This window comes from Phascolarctos cinereus, unplaced genomic scaffold (genome assembly GCF_003287225.1).
Source record: "Phascolarctos cinereus isolate Bilbo 61053 unplaced genomic scaffold, phaCin_HiC Scaffold_4;HRSCAF=312, whole genome shotgun sequence".
NCBI lineage: Eukaryota > Metazoa > Chordata > Mammalia > Diprotodontia > Phascolarctidae > Phascolarctos > Phascolarctos cinereus.
In genome coordinates this window covers 650100367-650117288 of record NW_027555847.1, presented here as the reverse complement: position 1 = coordinate 650117288, position 16922 = coordinate 650100367, and the positions used below count along the sequence as shown (strand labels likewise).

General features: G+C 43.0%; 1 protein-coding gene across 1 annotated transcript; it reads left to right on the top strand.

Annotated features, from left to right (window-relative positions):
- Window positions 1-1356: 1356 nt before the first annotated feature.
- Window positions 1357-16695, top strand: SLURP2 (secreted LY6/PLAUR domain containing 2). The gene is made up of 3 exons (XM_020994994.2): window positions 1357-1880; window positions 5617-5715; window positions 15616-16695. Exons 1-3 carry the CDS (start codon window positions 1826-1828, stop codon window positions 15846-15848), a joined length of 387 nt encoding a protein of 128 aa, XP_020850653.1. The 5' UTR covers window positions 1357-1825; the 3' UTR covers window positions 15849-16695.
- Window positions 16696-16922: the final 227 nt, after the last annotated feature.

The window sequence follows — 16922 nt, the reverse complement described above, 5'->3', positions numbered from 1 at the left end:
GGGCCTGGGAAAATTGAATCTGTATTCCAGGAATCTGAATCTACTATCGGCGAGAACAGATTCCTTAGCATGCTAATAAATCTCTTTCCTTTCAGTCCGACCTCCTGTCTCTGACCCATAGATAGACCCCCTCTGTCTGTGATGCCTTTCCTGAGTCAAAGAATTCCCCAACAGAAGACTACTGTTCTGACCGCCTCATTTTGAAGATGAGGAAAAAAGAGGCCCCAAGTTCACACAGCTAATGTTGGAGCCCAGATCCTCCGACAGTACAAGTACAATGCTCTACTGGAAAAAGCTCTGGATTAGGAATCTGAGGATCTGAGTTCGAATCCTGGCTGCTACTTACCACCAGGTGTCACCTTCAGTAAGTTACTTAATTTCTCTAGGACTCAGTTCCTCATACATAAAATTAGGAATTTGGGTAAAATGTTCTGGAGATCTCTTCTAGCTTTAAACCTAGAATCCCATCATCCCAAGGGCCTATCTTCTGCACCACAATGCTGTACACTTTCAGTAATGGGGAGCTCACTCACTACATCAGAAGGCAGCGGGTCATGGAGGAACAGCTCTGATATTGGAAGATTCATCCTTGTATCGAACCAAAGAAGACCTTGTGAGGAGACAGTCATTGTCTTCAAGCATTTTAAGGCCTGTCAGGGGATACATAAGAGCATGACACCAAGCCCATTTTGTTTCCACTGCCCATTCCTCGGGGGATGGGAAGAGGCAGCACCTTAAGATTTTCGGGTAGCATTTTAAGCTATTTTCAAGATTCCTGCTCTCTTGCTTGTTCAATTTGACATCTTTTATTCCATTTAAAAATCAATAATGAGGACCCCCAAAACAACAAGAGTTAGCAAGCACTTATTAAGTGATTACTATGTACCAGGCACTGAGTTAAGTACCAGGGGTACAAGTAAAGGCAAAAATAGAGTCTCTGATTTAGAAAAGCTCCAGTTGCAATGGGGGGGGGGCACAACATGCAAACAGCTATGCATATATGAGATTTTATATGTGTGTATATATACATATATATACATATATATATGTGTGTGTGTGTGTGTGCATGCGTGTGTGCATGTGTGTATATATATATGTATATGTGTGTGTGTGTGTGTGTGTGTGTGTGTGTGTAAATGGAAGGCAATCTAAGAGCCTGGGATGGGAGGAGAAGAAGGGGCAGGGGGCAAAAAGTTATCCTTAGCCATGGGGTTAAAGGAAACTTCCAGTGAAAAGAACATTGGCTTTAGAGACACATGACATGAGTTCAAATTCTGCCTGTGAAACTTACTGCCTGTGGGACTTTGGACAACTTATTTGACTTCCTTGGACCTCAGCTTCCTCTTTTGTAAAATGAGGGGATTGGACCAGATGATCTCAGGGCCAGCTCTGGAGCCATGATCCTAAGAGGCCTAAGTATTTGGAAATAGGGGGACGGGAAGAGTGTTAAATTCTAACTCTGCCATTTGCTTTCTTTTTCACCTTAGGCAACCCTTTTTGAGCCTCAGTTTCCACATCTGTCAAAAGAGGAAACTCAGAATGGATGATCTCTAAGATCCTTCCAGCTCTAAGTCCTAGGATCCTGAGGACCCCTGAGAGAGTTGGGAGTGAGCCCATTTCACAGAAGAGGAAAAGAGAGGGCCCCCCGAGTGAGGGGTGGGCAGGCTCTAGCTAGTGACTCAGGCTGTTTTTTTCCCGGGCTAATTGGCTAGTTCAATTAGCAGGGCCCTGGAAGCCCTCAAGCTGTGTTGGGACAAGGCCATATAAAGGCGCCTACGAGGCGCCCTCCTCCAGTCTCCAGCCCCATTGAGGACTCCCCTCAACGATGAAGCTCTGTCTGCCTGCCTTGTTTCTGTTGGCTGTGCTGTATGTGAATTTTGGTAAGGCTAAGTCCCTACCCACTCAGTCTTCTCTGGTGGTGGTTGGGGTGGTGGGGCGGAGGATAGACAGAGGAAGGATGGGATAAGACCCCAGGGAAGTTCTGGGGATGGGGGAGATAGTCAATAGAATTGGGGATAGTTTATTTGGGGAACCCATATTGTATTTCTGAGACCTCTACTTAAAATCTTTCTGTATCTGGAGATTAGAGACAGAGTGGGTTTATATTCATTTGGAGTCATCCTTCTCTATGTGGCATTTACTAAAATTAAGCCCATTTCTCCCTAGTTTTATGCATACATACGTGTGTGTGTGTGTATATATATATATATATATAATGTATATATATATAATGTATATATACACACACATACATATATACACATATATGTATATACACACATATACACAAATGTACACACATACATGCATACATATACATATATACATATTTGTGTGTGTATATATATATATATTTGCTCTTTTTAAAAAGTAATAGTAGTTTACATTTCTATAGCATTTCTTCATTATAGGTTTTTGATGTAAGGAGTTTTGAGTATTTTCATATGCATTTTATAGATGGGAAAACTGAGTCTCAAAGGTGGGGAAGTGACTTGCTCAAATTAGTAAGTAACAAAGACAGAATTTGAACTTAGGTCATAGGATCACAGGATTTTGAGCTGGATAAGCCCCGACAGGGGACGTGATACCCAAGAACATGCAGGCAGTAAGTGACATAGCCAGGTATAGAAACCTGGTCTCCTATGTACAATTTCAAGGCTCTTGACAACTACATGATCTCTATCCAGATTTATTTTACAGTATAACCTGAAGGGTTCTGGGGCACCTGAGTTCAAATCTGATCTCAGACACTTACCAGCTGTGTGACCCTGGATAAGTCATCTCACCCTGTTCGCCTCAGTTTCCTCATCTGTCATATGAGCTGGAGAAGGAAATGGCAAACCATTCCAGTATCTTTGCCAAGAAAACCCCAGATGGGGTCACCAAGAGTCGGACCTGACTAATCCATTGAACAACAGTTGAAGGGTCCTATGAAAGGCTAATTTTACCCAAAGACAACTCCCCTGAAGTTCCACCTTTAGAGACTCATTCTGTCGGGTTAATCAGCTACCCTTTTAAAAAGCAAGTCCCCCTGGGAGAGGTAGAATGCACAAGTAGTGATCACATCCCTTAGTCTGTGGGACCTGAGTCCATGTCTCAGCTCTGAAACTTATTACTTGGACAAGTCAATCCCCTTCTCTGAGCTTTCATTTCCCCATCTGTAAAATGGGATTCACAGTACTCAAAGTGCTGCTTCACATGGTTGTTGCCAGTAAAGTACTTTGGAAACCTCAAAGTGCTATAGAAAGATGAGCTATTATTATTATTAGCTCCTCAAACAGCGCCTGGCACCTAGTTAGGGCTCCCAATAAATGTCCGATGAATTGGCGTTTAGTAAATGAGTGCTGAATTGCATTTCTGCAGATGGATAGAGCTCATTCGACTCTTACAATAGCCCTTGTAGAAGCTAGCGCCTCTATTATCATCATCGTCATTATAGGAGTTAGGAACCAAGGACCAGAATGGGGTGGTCACTTGCCTGGGGTGCATCATTTTTGGAGCTGGGACTGAAATCTCTGTATGATGGCTCTTAATCTAATACGGTTCCATCTACAGTGATACCACACCATTTATCAGTCATTATCAGAGGTTATCAGTCGTTCACACTTTGTTTGCTTCTCACCTCCTAAGCCAGCTAAGACCATTTCCCTAACGAAATAGGTTAGTCGTTTCATTGTTGTTATTGTTTTGGGGAGCAGGAACATTAATTCTGGATTAGGGAGGCACTCTCCTGGGGAAAGCCTGGGTGGGAGCCTGCAGTAGAAGTGAGAAAAGGTGTTGGGAGACTACTAGGAAGCTGAGAGGTCTCAGGTTGCTTGGGGTTTTGACACCTCACCGTGCCATTGGTGTGGGCTCATTGTACAACCCCTTAAACTGACTGACCTAAGGTGGGTATTCTTCTACCCATCTCAATGACTACTCATGTCAAATGCCACTTCTTCTCATGAAATCTTCCTTGATTTACTCATGCAGAAATTCCCCCATTCCCTTCCCAAGGATGTCTGCACCCCCATTTCTGTCCCTCTCCTATGGCCCTTTCAAGCCCTACCTGGTACTGTAGTGACCTGTGTCCATGCTGGAATCCCTTTGAGAATATAAGCTTCATGAAGAGAGGGGCTGTTTCTTATTCATCTCTGCTCACCCCTCTGTGCCAGCCCACAGCCTGGCACATGGTCCATGCTCAGTAAGTATTTTTTAAATGAATAAATAGCAATTAGATTAGATTTGTGGGGCCTTTTGAGGACTTTCTGGAAGGCTACCTACTTATTCCATCCCCAAGATGATGGGAGGTATACCATATTCTTACAATCTTCCTGGTGGTACCTCTAAGGCTGTGTGGAAAGAGGCCTAAATGTGGAGGTGGAAGGCCTGTATTCAAATCCTGGTTTTGCCACTTACTAGTTCTATAGTGCTGGACAACTCACTGCCATTGTGAACTTCAGTTTTCTCATCTGTAAAATGTGGCTAGTGATCATTCCATTCCCAACTTCACAGGACTGCAGTAACAAAAACACTTTGCAAACTTCAAAGCACTAGAAAAATGTGAGTTAATGCTATTATTTCTAGCTCTTTGCCCTGGGCAAGTTTTCCTTTTTCTGGGCCTCAGTTTGCAATGTGGTATGATGAAAAGACCATTAGTTCTTGAGTCAGAAAAATGGGCTCAAGACCTGGCTGTGCCTCAGACTAATTCTGTGGCTTCCAGCAAGTCCCCCCACCCCTCTCTGCCTCAGTTTCCTCATCTGTAAAATGAAGCTATTAGACTAGAGGTGACCTCTAAGGTCCCTTCCAGCTCAGATATTCTGGGACTTAATGTAAGGAAAGCAGAGATGAATAGAGGGAGGGGAACATGATTAAGGTCTGCAAATATTTGAGGACATGTCATAGGGAACGATAGCCTTTCTCTGTATGACCCCCAGAGGGTAGCAGAAATAGGAACAATAGGAAAAGTCACCAGGACACAGATTTCAATGATCTGTATATGTGCATCTATGTGTTTATGTATATGTAAATGTTTGTGACTATGTATATGTGTTATGTGTTTATATATGTGTATATGTTATGACTGCATGTGTGTATGTTTAGGTGTATATGTATATGTAGTATAGATGTGTAAATATATGCATGTGTGTATGCACGTGTACACATGTGTTATATGTCTGTGGCTATGTACATGGATGTGTGTGTCATGTGCTTTTGTGCTTGTCTATGAGTACATGTGTGTTTATGTATATGTGTGTTATCTGTATATGTGATTATATGCATGCACGTATATGTGTGTATGTGTGTATATGCGTGTGTATATATTGTGATATTATAAGACTCTTAAGTTTCTATGTCTCTAGGATTCTATGCCTACGTGATCTTGAACTTGTATCACTCCAACTCTTTCCATTTCTTTTTTCACTCCTCGTGCAGAGAGACAGGATATCTAGGCCCATCCCCGAAGGTCAGGCGGCAGAGTTAACCCTGAGTGGGGTCGCCGCTGCTCCCTCCCACAGTGAAAGGCTCCCATAGAGCAGAGGCTCCACCCATAATCCTGCAAGGAAACCTTGACCCCTCCAATCCCAGCCGTCCATCCTCTATTTGACCTTCCTTATCATTCCTTTCCTCCCCCAGTTCACTCCCTAGAATGCCACGTGTGCTGCGGGCCTGAGAGCTGCCGGGCTCCTGTCGAATGCTCCCCAACAGACAAGCACTGTCTTATTACCCGGGCAAGTGAGTATTCCCACAGCCCGCCCTCTCCCTGGTCCCTATTCCCTCTAACTTCCCCTTCCCCCAGGTGGGGACATGAACTAGGGAGTCAGACCTGACTAGAACCTCTAATGAGGCAAAAGGATGCCCCAAAGGGCTCAATTGTCCTTCCCCCATCCAAGAAAGCTCAGAAAAATTTCCTTCCTTATTTCCCTGGCCTGGGAAGCCTCCAAACCAGCTCATAATCATAGCAACATTTATAGAATGCTTTAAAGTTTACAATGAGATTTTAAAATAGTATCTCATTTTATCCTCACAACAACCCTACAAGGTAGACTTCACAGATGAGGAAACTGGGGCAGGCAGAAAGAGAAAGGTTCAGTGACTTCCTCAAGGTCACATAGCTGGTAAAGTGTCTGGGGCTGTATTTGAACTCAGGACTTCCTAACTCCAGGCCCTGCACTGTATCTACTGCACCCATCAGGTATAGAGCTAGCAAACTTGCTATGGCCTTGTAATGGAGAAATTCCAAGCAAAGGACAAAAAGTCCCAGCTAGTCTTCCTGGCTATGTTCTAGACCCAAGGCAGAAGTCCATGCCTGGCCAGGGACAGTTAACGTATGTGGAATGAGGGGCTACTGTGGGCAGAGCCCTGTAGTAGGAACACCGGAAGTTGAGAAAAGAATGAAGAAATTCTATGATTCCATAGAGCCACTGTTCTTGGGGATTCTCTGGTCTGAGCAGAGAGCGATTCCCACTAATAGGTTACTGCTTGGAAGGACAGACAGGACAAAAACACCAGAAGCGGCTTCCAGTTATCTTGGGACACCAGAGTAATTGCCATCATTTCCATTGCCCTCAAGCTCTCCCAAGCTCTCCTTTACTATTACCTTATTTGAACTCAGAAAGGATCCAGGACAATTATTCTTATTCCCATTTTACTGATGTGATAACTGAGGCTAGGCAAGGCGGCCGTGGCCTCACAGCAGGTAAATGTCAGAGTTAGGATACAAACCTGTGTCCTTCTGACCTCAAATCCGAAACGTTCCCATTCTACCAGTTGCCCTCTGCATCTTCAAAGTCACACGATAGATTTTGATATTTGGAAAGATGCTCAAAGAATGTAGCACTGAGAATAAGGAAGACTTGGGTTCACATCCTGCCTCTGACACTGGCTATGCAATTATAGCCAAGTCACTTTCCCCCTGAGCCTCAGTTTCTTCATTTGTAAAAGGGGGATAATAATATCCATGGAGAAGTTATTATAAGTTATGTGAAACTCCTGGCCAACGTCAAAGCATCACATAAACGTCAGTTATCATTGCTGCTGTTGTTGTTTTTACCCTTGATTGCATCACTAAGCAACCTAGCAAAAATTAAATACAGAGTATTTAATTATTAAATTATTAATTATTAAAAAATAAATACAGAGAACACAGAGTAGGGAAGCAAATAAGGAGGCTCATCACGGAAGACTCCCTGGAGAAGGAGGAGTTTTCTCATAGGACTCAGTAACCCCAGATTGGCTGTCTCTACTGAGATGTGCCCCAGGGCGGAGGGGAGGGGTCAGAGATTAAACAAAATCTGTAGATTAAAATTGGGTATGGATGAAATTTTTAGTGATATTAGTTCCCATCTTAGAATCCTTGAGGGTTCATGAAGAGCTTTCCTTACAACTGTAGTGAGTAGGTCAGTCAGTCAGTCAATACACATTTATTAAATGCCTACTATGTGCAGGCACTCAGAAAGATCTGAGTTCAAATCCACCCTCAGATACTTACTAGCTGTATGATCCTGGGCAAGTCACTTAACCCTGTTTGTCTCAGCTTCCTCACCTGTAAAATGAGTTAGAGAAGGAAATGGCAAACCACTCCAGCATCTTTGGCAAGAAAACCTCAAATGGGGTCATGAAGAGTCAAATACAACTGACAAAAATGACTGAACAACAATAAATTTTCTTGAGGCGAGGGACATCTATCCTAAGTCTATCTATTCTAGGGGAAATCGTAAGCAATTAGATTCCTGTGAAATTTTATCTGTTGAGCCTCATCTGGAAGAGATGCTATATAAATGAAGGAGAGGCTAAGACACTCTAGAAATGTCTACCCCAATACCCCACTCCAAATTTTCTCCCTCCCTTCTCCATTACAGGGCCTGCAATTCCACTATTAGAGGTTCATTCCTTTGGCTTGAGACTCAGTCCCCGGCTGAAATGCCAGCTCCCAGAGAGGAGATTTCACATTAAACCATTAGCAATCATGTACATAGTGAATAAAGTAGCTTGCTGTAGTGGAAAGAACCCTGAAAATCAGAAGAACAGGATTCTATTTCCTTCCCTGGGTCTCAGTTTCCCCATGTGTAAAAAGAAAGGGTCGAACTGGATGATCTCTAAAATGTGTTTCAGCCATGACATTCCAAATTATATAAATGTGCTAAGATATCTTAGAGCTCTAATATTCTAGGATTCTGACTTCTGATGATCCAAACGAGAAGCAGGACAAGGCCCGGTCCATCATTTTTTTTTATTATTATTTTGGCTAGGCAATGGGGTTAAGTGACTTGCCCACGGTTACATAGCTACTAAGTGTTATGTGTTTGAGGCCAGATTTGGACTCGGGCCTCCTGAATCCAGGGCTGGTGCTCTATCCACTGCTCCACCTAGCTACCTCTGGCCCATTTGTTGAAATCAGCTCAGGTACTACTTTCTTAAGAAGTCTTCCCTGATCCTCTCCCTTCTGCCACGTTCTCTTAGGTAGAAATGATCTCTCCTTCCTGCAGTATCTCTTAGCACTTTTCCTGGGTCCCTCCTTTGTACTCATCACTTTCCTCACTGCTTACTTGTGTCTGTGTTTTTGCCCTACCTGTAGATTGTAAGCCCCTTGAGGTCAAGAACTGTGCTCTTTTTTTTCTTTTTTTGTTTCCCTAGGGGAAAAAAGCAGAGAGACGAGGACTTGGGTGCTTATTTAATAAGTGTTTATTGTTTTGAACGGAGAAGGGCCTCTCCTCCTAAATTTTCCATTCCTTAATCTTGACCTGTTTTATAAATCCATGGTTTCATCTGTCGCTAAGTCCTGAGGTTCCCAAAAGCTATTACACTACCAGGTTTTAAGTCAATAAGGTCAGGAGGTGGGCATCAATGAAGATCGGTAATCCTACCTATCTTACCAGTTTAGGCCTCCAGGTGCTGAGTTCCCTGAAGAGGGTGACTCACCATCCCTGTGTCTTCTATCACTCATTGGAGCTGGGAATAATGCCTACCCCAAGACTAGCATGGCAGGCATCACATGAACACAGAGATGATGGCCGGATAATACACACACTTACACACACAACTCTTCCCATGCCTGCTTAATGACAGGCCAAAAGGGGCTTCAAAATCCATGAATGATAGGTGCCAGGCCCTGGACCTAGAAGGCTGTTATTATCTTGAATTCCTGGCAGCAAGGAATTGGTAGCAAGGAACTGGTAGCAGAATAACCCAGATGTTGGTCGAGTAAAGCCCCAGTCTGGAAATGGGTGAGGGAACCACCACCCTGGGGCTGCAACAGCTTCCAAGAGTTAGAGGATGATAGAGCTGGAAAAGGGATAGAGAATTACATGAGAGGTTAACAAAATGTAGTGGAAAGAGCCCTGGGTGTAAATCCTTTTTACTGGTTGCGTATATGACTTTAAGAAAGTCACTTCTCTTTGAAAGGTAGCCTTTAAGGTCCCTTCCCACTTCCAATCTTGTGACCCTGTGATCAATTATTCCAATTACAAGAAAATTACCAGGGCAGCTAGGTGGTGCAGTGGACAGAACACCAGCTCTGAAGTCAGGAGAACCTGAGTTCAAATCTGGCCTCAGACCAAACACTTGACACTTACTAGCTGTGTGACCCTGGGCAAGTCACTTAACCCCAATTGCCTAAAAAAAAAAAATTACCTCCACCTCATTATGTTTTTTTTTTCCTTCTGAATGGCTCCATCTATAGTCTGAGCTAATCTTTAGAAACTAATACTCTAGAAGGAGTGAAGGGTGTCAAGGGGTGTTTTCATTCATTCATTCATTCATTCATTCAACAAACATTCATCAAAAAGGATCCTTTGCTTGGAGCTGAGGGAGCTCAGAGCTACAAAGTTTAGCTAAGATGCCATCCCAGCCCTCTTGGAGTTTGCACCAGTTGATATCTCTTGCTCTCCCCCTTCCTCACCCAATCTAGACTATCTGAAATCCCTCCCTCCAACCCCCCCCAACTCATGTCTATCAGAAGCATCTTCTCATCCCTCCCCACCTCTAGACCTAAGTACTGAAGGCAATCATTTAGTGATGCCAGCTCTGTGATCTTGGACAAGTCCTTCCTCTCTGCCTCCATTTCCACATCTATAGAATGGAATCACCACTCCTTGTACTAACACACATCTTTCCTCTTATTTTGGGGGGGAGGGAATTGAAATGAAAGGTGTGATTGGGATTTGCCTCCTAATTTTTCTCTCGTATGTGTAGCCCTGTCACTGAACTACCCACCCCCGACTCCCCACAAATACCCCCTTAATTCTAAATTCTCACTTCACTTTTATGGTCCTCAGTTACACTTCTATAAAATAAGGGGTTTGGGCTCAATGATCCTGTAATCTGCTCTTCTAAACCTTATGATTCTATTATTGTATTAGACACTAGTTTTCATCCTTTGGAGAGGGCCCAGCTTCCAGCACCTCCTTAGACCCAGTAATATTATTTATGAATTCTCCTTTCCCAAGGACCCCCTTGGGTTGAATTCAACTCAGCAAACATTCAAATACCTACTGAAGGCAGCAGTCTGTGCTAAGTCCTCGTGGAGGTATAAAATGTGAATGAGGCCCTGACCCATAATACTAGATCCAGAGTCAAGTGGGGGTGTGGAACACTAACAATGGTGGCAATCATACACTATACCATACTATCACACAACACCAGGACTCTAGAGCTTGAAGGACATCTAAACCAATCTCAGTTTTCAAATGGGGAAACTGAGCTTGCCCCTAAGGAACTTACCACTCCACTCCAGTGGAGTCTATTTTTCCATGTACAATAATACAGTAAAAGACAGAGCTAAAGGAGAGATCCAGACAAAGGGTTCCAGAAGAAGTTAGAAGCCAAAGATGGCTTGCTAGGGTGGGGGTAGAAAAGCAGGTGAAAGCATTCAGGTTTCTTTTTTTCTCATTTATGTATTTAATGAGCAAACATTTCCGAAGCACCTACCTTGCCAGAGTCTAGTGTTGAGGAATGAGCATACTTTGAAATGCCTGAGCTGCACATGCCCCCAGGGCACTCACAGTTTAGAGGAGAGATAACACACACTGCCACAGCTAAATCTCATCCAGAGGAAGAATGATATAGGTGGTGCAAGAGAGGAGCTGAGACAGGGCTGTAAGGTTTCAGAGGAGAGGAAGACTACATCTGGTTGGGAACAGCAGAGGAGGCTTGATAAAAGAAGTAAACATTCAGCTGAGCCTTGAATGATGGGGCGGAAATAGCTGGGGAGGGGCTCCCTAAATACTAGGGCTGGGTCTACCCATTAGAACAAGGGCTGAATTTCTGGGGAGGGGGATGGGAAGGAAGAGAATGAAACATCCCTCTCAAGGTTCCATCTTCTTCACCTCCTCCCTACCTGTCTTCCTTTTGTAGGATCACAGAATCTTGTACCTAGGAGGAATCTTATCTGCAAAATGACAGGGTTGGACTAAGCAGGAATTCTTAACCTGGGATGCACAGACAGTAGATTTCTGGGGGTCTGTGTACTTGGATGGGACAAGGATTTTATCTTTACTTCAATAGAAATTGGTTTCCTTTATAATACTATGTACTTTATTTTATGCATTCAGAAACATTTAGAGAAACAGTCCATAGGCTTTACCAGATTGCCAAAGAGGTCCATGATGCCAAAAGGTTAAGAGCCCTTAACCTAGATGATCTCTAAGGTTTCCTTCTAGTTCTAAATTCTGTAGCTTCCAAGGGCAGGCCATCTAACTCTGTTTTTGAACACGTCCAGAGCCAGACAGATCCTCCATCCTCCAAACCAGCTTGTTTCCTCATGGAATTGGCAGCTCTGATTGTTAAAAAGTTCTTCCATATAATGAACTAAATTCTTATTGCAATTCACAGGCTTCCTGTGTCTTTCTCCCAATTCTTCTAGTTCTACCCTCTTGGGCCACATAGAGAAGGTCCAGCTCTCATCTGGATGGACAACGGTAACACCTCCTCCTTTTATTCTTCCTCCCCTTCCTCACTTACTCCCAAGGAAGGAAAGTGACAACCACGATGACTCAAATAGTAAATAGTAAAGCCAGGATTCAAAGCCAGGTTTTCTGACTCCAAATGCAATGTTGTCCCATTAAGCCACTCTAACCCTCCCCATGCTGTCTCCCTCCTATCTCTTGGAGCATCTGCTTCCCTCCTTTAGACTTCCAAATGAAGGGATTTTTCTCTCCCTTTGAGTTGCCATTTTCCACATCTATTGCTCATGCTCATATCTGTTTTGTTCTCTACTTGACCCAACTACCATTTCATAGACTGGCAAACTAGGTCATTTAGCAACTTAGCCTTGGACCCAGAGACCCTTGGTCACCTGGGCAGAATTGTTTCCTTCCCCCATGAGAGGTGAAATTGGAGAGGACACAGCCCTGAGGTTCCTTCTCCTCTGAGGGGAGGGAACTATCATGGTCTGAGCCCCTGGATTCTCAGACCCCATGAACCAGAGTTGATTGGGAAGGGCATGGACACCTTCCCTATGGAATAAACTGTATTCAGTATGGATCCAATATGAGATGTGGAGATTGAAACTTGGGGAATGTTTCTCTCTCTGGTCCTTTATCCTCACTTATATCTCAGAAGAATCATCTTTGATTCTTAGGGTAGGAGAGAGAGGGAGGAAGCAGAAAAGGAAACCCCAAAGGAAACTTCTCTGAGGGATGATTCATAGAATACAATCACAAAAACGTAAAATGTCAGTGCTGAAAGAAATCTTAGGGGCCATCTGATGTAATCCTTTCATTCAACATAGAAAGATATTAAAGCTTATGGGTGGGGAAGGGACTTTCCCAAGGTCACTTAGCTAATTAGAAACTGCCAAGCAGAGAAAAGTTAAATGACTTGCCCAGGGTCTTACACATAGTAAGTGGCAGATCAAGGACTCAGCCAAGGTCTTCTGACTCCAAGACCAGAGCTCTTATCACTACAACACATTGCCTCTTGACATTATTGCCCATATAGTCCAGTTCCCTCATTTTATAGAGAGGGAAACTGAGGTTGAAAGTAGTAAAGTGACCTACCTAAGGTTTCACAGGATAGTAAGTATCAGAACAAAGCCCTGAACCCAAGTCTTCTAGAACTAGATTCAATGATCGTTCCCCTATAGAATTGTGGGGTAGCTAGAAACCCACAGAACTTAGATTATGGTTCATAAAACTCATCAGGCTTCCTGGCCCAGTGTGCTCAGTGGCACCCTGGCTTTTGGTTCTGTTTGTCCATGTCTTCTGATGTCCAGATGGGTGCTTGCATGACTTTGGAGAATGGACACTGACTCTAGAGAGTTGGAAATATAATGTTCATGACTGCACTACCTCTGACTGCCTCTTGAAAAAAGCCCTTGCAGGCAAAATCCCTCCAGCCTCTAGTTAAGCATCCCTTAATTTTTGTGTGTTATGCCCCCTGCTTTAGGCAATCTGGTGAAGCTTAAAACCCCCTCTCAAAATAATGCTTTTAAATTTACAAAACAAAATACATAGGCTTGCCAATCATATTGAAATGCAGTTATCAAAAAAATTTAAGTTCATAATCACTAGGCTAAGAATTCCTGAGTTCAAATCTGGCCTCAGACACTTGACACTTATTAGCTGTGTGACCCTGGACAAGTCACTTAACCCCAATTGCCTCACCAAAAAAAAAAAAGTTTAAAAAATTACTCCACCTTGAAAGAGACTCTAAACTGGATACCTGCTTTTTAAAGGGCCCACTAACTTTGAAAAGGGCTCTCTCTGACAAAGTCCAAAAGATTCCCTTCCTACCATTTTGCCTTTTGGCTTATGAGAAAAGGATGTGCTTGTCTTTTAGAGTGGTTGGGAAGGTATCTGCCTTGTAGCATCAAACTGTCTGACATCTGACCTCACCTCATAGCAAAGAAGAAAAAAAAAGGTGATTGAAGTATTTGCAAATGTAGCCTTTTCTTTTTTTCCCTCAGTCAGTGATTTCCCTGATGACTACAAGCTCTCCAACTCATTAGGAATTTAGCAGCTATGATAACTTTGATTCCTCTAAGCTTGAAAGATTACAAAGTGATCTCATAACAAACTGATAATGATAATGATAACAATTTATAAAGCACTTTAAGATTTGCAAAGCTCTTTTCATATATTATCTCACTTAATCCTCATGATGACCTGGTGAGCTAAGTAATATTTACATAATAATAATTATTATTATATAGCATTTATGTAACACTTTCAAATTTGCAAAGGACTTTACAAATATTATTTCATTTGATCCCCACAACAACACTGAGAAGTAAGTAGGTAGGTTATTATCCCCATTTTACAGATGATGAAACTGAAGCTAAGAGCAATTGAGTAAGTAACTCACTCCAGGATCACAAAGTGTCTAAAGCAGGATTTGAACCCAGGTCTCCCTAATGCCTTAGTCATAGGATTAAGAATTGGGAGAGGTCTTAGAACTCATCTGGTTGAGACTTCTCAATTGACAGATTAGAAAAATGAGAGCCAGGGAGACAAAGTGACTTGTCCGGGGTCATAGAGGTAGTAAGCAGCAAATGAGATTTGAACACAGATCCTATGGTGCTTTAGACAGTGTTCTTTCCTATATCACATCACTACATTATACTGACATGGCTTTTCTGCCTTCCCTGCCATACCCTACACTGACTTGCAAACAGATGTATGTACAAATTAAGACAAACTCCTTGAACTCAAACATTTCTCATCTTGTGTGTTCATCACCTAGCAGAGTACGTAGCACATAGTAGGCACTTAATGATGTTTATTGGATTTTATAGGATTGAATTGTCTCTAACCTGATTCCTATTCCAACAATGGAAATCTCCTTATACTTAATGGATTCTCAAGCTTGGTCAATAGCTTCCTTATTTCAAGTTTCATTTGATTCCACATGCTTGTAGATCTACTCAGAAATTTGGACATTTTCTCAGAGCTCCTCATAACAAGTATCTGCTTCTATTGCAAGAGGATATTGTAAGGTTTAGTGTAAGAAAACACTTTCTGACTATTGGAGCTGTCCAGGGTTGTGCTGAGGACAGCTGAAACTGGCCAAATCTTATGTTTTCAGTGTGAACATTCACACGATGGAAATTGGGACAAATGTCTAGAAATCAAGGCTTGCTTCTTTGTTTTGTTAATTGTCTAGATTTAAGAAAGTTATGGAAAAAATTCTAATAATGCAATTTAAACTTAGAAGTAAGTCCTGTGAACATTTCCTCCCACCCCACCCTTCAGAGAGTCAGTTGCTAAACATTTACCAGCATACCCACCCCTGAAGCTGCCCCAAAGTTGCATGAGCTACCTAAGAAAACCATGAGTCCCCCACTATTGGAAGTCTCCAAGTGGTATCTGGATAACCACTTGTGACAGAGAATCCTGAGTTGAGTTGGGCTACCACCGAAGTCCCTTCCACCTCTGAGATTCTCTGATGTTGTGATGATGTGGGGGGTGCAGAACAAAGGAGCATTCAGTCAGGTGGAGCTAATCAGGGGAATCTCTGGACTCAATAAATTCAATTTAAGAAGAATGTATAGCACCATTGATAGGTTTAAAAAAAAAAGAGAGTCTCGGTGGAGAGTGCTGGGCCAATGGTAAATGCCAGTTTTTCCTCATACAGAATAATCTAGAGTGCTCTATCATACCTCACCCATCTCTTTTCTTTCTTCTCTTCCAATTCCAGTCAACTCAATCAACCCAAACCATATCCTGGTGATGAAGTCCTGTGCCCCGACGTGTCCAAACAGCACCATTTCAACTGATGGACATGCCATTTCCGTTGCCTGCTGCCAGTCAAATAGATGCAACGGGAAGGTGGAGACAGATGCTTCTGCTGGCCTAGCCATCAGTCGAGGGGTTCTGTGGGTGGGTGTCTCCGCCAGCCTCCTATGGGTGCTCCTCCAAGCTTCCTGGTGAGGAGATTTTTCTTGTCCTTACCACTCTACTGTCCTTAAAGTCTTCTTTTCCCAAGATATCTTTACTCAGGACAGAACCTCCAACACCAAAGGACAGATTTCCTCCCAAAAAAAAGAGGCCCACAGGACAGGGTCTCACTCTTTCCCCCAGTTTCTGCAGGGAATCCAGAAGAGGTACTCTGTCCAGTGGCCTGGCTCCTTGGGTATGAGCCTGACCAACTCCCAGTATTAGCATTTCTCTTTTACCTTTCCTCTTCCCTTTCTTACCTGGGGTGCTGATCTTTTCTCTGCTGTTTTTCTGCCTCTTGAGGATAGAAAAAAATTTTCTGTTTGGGGGCGAATAGCCATGCTTGGGATGGGGAGGGAAGAGGTCATGGGGGAACTGTGAAATTTTAATGTTCTAATTAAATAATCACTTCCTTCTTCTTTTCTACCACTGTCCTACTCAACATCAAATCTCCTTCCCCTCTTTAATCCTTGGGAGACTCAAGATAACCTCCCCTCAAGGCTAGTCAGGGTAGATGACCTGATTAAAGGAAGCATCACTAAAAAGAGTAGCTTTTAATCATACCCCCTTTTTAAATGGGTCACCCCATCATCACATGACTATGTGGCTTGGAGATGGGGTAGAGGATGGAGATGAAAGGTACATGATTTCCTCGAACCCATCCTATAAGCAATATTGGGGGGGGAGGGTAGAGGCATCTCAGGCATTGTTTTCCTTAAATGGAAATAGGATGAGGAACTGGGGTTAGGGTGAAGGGTGCCACATCACCTGAATCAGAGATGTGCCTACCTACCTCACAGGGCTGTTGTGAGAGGAAAAACAATAAAAGTAATTAAAATTCCCTTTGTGTCCCCTTTGAACCCAGAGAACTCAGAGAGTCCAGGATTTAGACTTAGCCTATGATGAGCGCTAAGATAGTCTATGGCCTTTTAGTGTGGGGTTAAGGTTAGGGAGGGCTTAGTTTATGACCAAGGATTGAGTTTATTCTGTGTTTGGAGTGAGATACAACAGCAACAATGTGCCATCTCTTAAGAACTCCCCCATTACTTTGTTCTTGCCTCCTAACCC